The 1,326-nt window shown below is 54.1% G+C and overlaps 1 protein-coding gene across 1 annotated transcript in view; it reads left to right on the forward strand.

Annotated features, from left to right (window-relative positions):
• Nucleotides 1-1,326, forward strand: part of LOC104991335 (beta-galactosidase-1-like protein 3) — a 27,321-nt gene that overhangs the window by 1,444 nt on the left and 24,551 nt on the right. The window contains exons 3-4 of the mRNA XM_010843749.1: nt 33-131; nt 218-415. Coding sequence (XP_010842051.1) covers nt 33-131; nt 218-415 — 297 coding nt within the window. The remainder of the gene's footprint in view (nt 1-32; nt 132-217; nt 416-1,326) is intronic.

Raw genomic sequence — 1,326 nt, forward strand, 5'->3', positions numbered from 1 at the left:
GGCCCTGACCTCTGCCCGTCGGGTCTGTCTAGGATGCAGGCCTTCTTGTTCCTGGTGAGGTTGGCGGGCCTCCTGAGCCTGACTTCCAGGTTCCTGGTAACGTCCGCGTTGCAAGAAGGCCTCCCAGAGAGGTGGGTCTGAGGGCAGGGCCCTGGAGGAGAGACCCTCGCGACGGGCCCGCCTCTGTGGGAGTCACACGCCTCCTGTGTCCCTGCAGCGTGGTCGAGGCTCTCCTGAGGCCCTCACACGTCAGTGAGCGGCTTGTGGGTCTGCAGGTGAGGGGCTCCAACTTCACACTGGGGAACATGCCTTTCCTCATCCTGTCGGGCACCATCCACTACTTCCGCGTGCCCCGGGACTACTGGAAGGACAGCCTCCTGAAGCTGAAGGCCTGCGGCTTCAACACCGTCACCACGTGAGTGCGGGCTGCCGCGGCCCTTGCACCGGCCTCCGCTGGGCGTCGCGGGCTCCCGGCCCCATGAGTGGAGCCCGCTCCTGCGCCGTGCGTCTCAGCAGGCTTGCTCCGGCCTGCACGCCGCGGTCTCCTGTCCCGGGCGGCTGCAGCCCAGCGTCCCCTCGGGCCCGGGGGTCTAGGCAGCGGGCCCCACCCTCCTTGGAGAGCTGCCGTGTGGGCAGAGTCGGCCCAGTGATGAGTGCCAGGGAAATCCCATCTCACTGAGAATCAGGCCTGGAGAATGCTGGGATTGTCCTCACTGTGTTCACTGAAGCGAAGAAGGAACAAACATGGCGGACTTCTTTTCCACCTTCCAAGCTTAGAAAGCGCCCTCCGTTACTGTTTGGAGAGCTCCATTTGTGTCCTTTTCAGTGACTTGATTTTTAAAGTGTGAGGTTAGGAAAAAAAAAAAAAAAACCTGTATTTTAAATATTTGGATTTTAATTTGGCAAATGATGGGGAATGAGGTTTCAAAGCATTTTCCCCCAAATTGTCATAAAACCTTTTACACATCACTTTCCTTCTTTGTTTCCTCATTGTGCTGGCGCTTTTGTACAGCGTGATTCAGACACTGAAACTTCACGCACTGTTACATTCTGTAAAACAGGGAGCCACTGTGCTACAGACCTGAAAATGATATCCTACCGCGATCAGTGCGACGGCCAGGGAAAGTGTCATGAGCTGGTAAAATCGTAAAACGTTTGTGGTTGAAATAAGACTGCCAAGTTTTGTCTGTTTTAGTGTCCTTGTTTAGAAATATAAAAATTATCACCACTGTTTCATAAACTATAAGACGCTCTGAGTCACTCAAAGCAGAACATTATCTCAGAATAAAGCAGCAGCACAGTGCTTGCATTTTGTAGAAAAGATTG

The sequence above is a fragment of the Bison bison genome, unplaced genomic scaffold, assembly GCF_000754665.1.
Source record: "Bison bison bison isolate TAMUID 2011002044 unplaced genomic scaffold, Bison_UMD1.0 scf7180017864185, whole genome shotgun sequence".
NCBI lineage: Eukaryota > Metazoa > Chordata > Mammalia > Artiodactyla > Bovidae > Bison > Bison bison.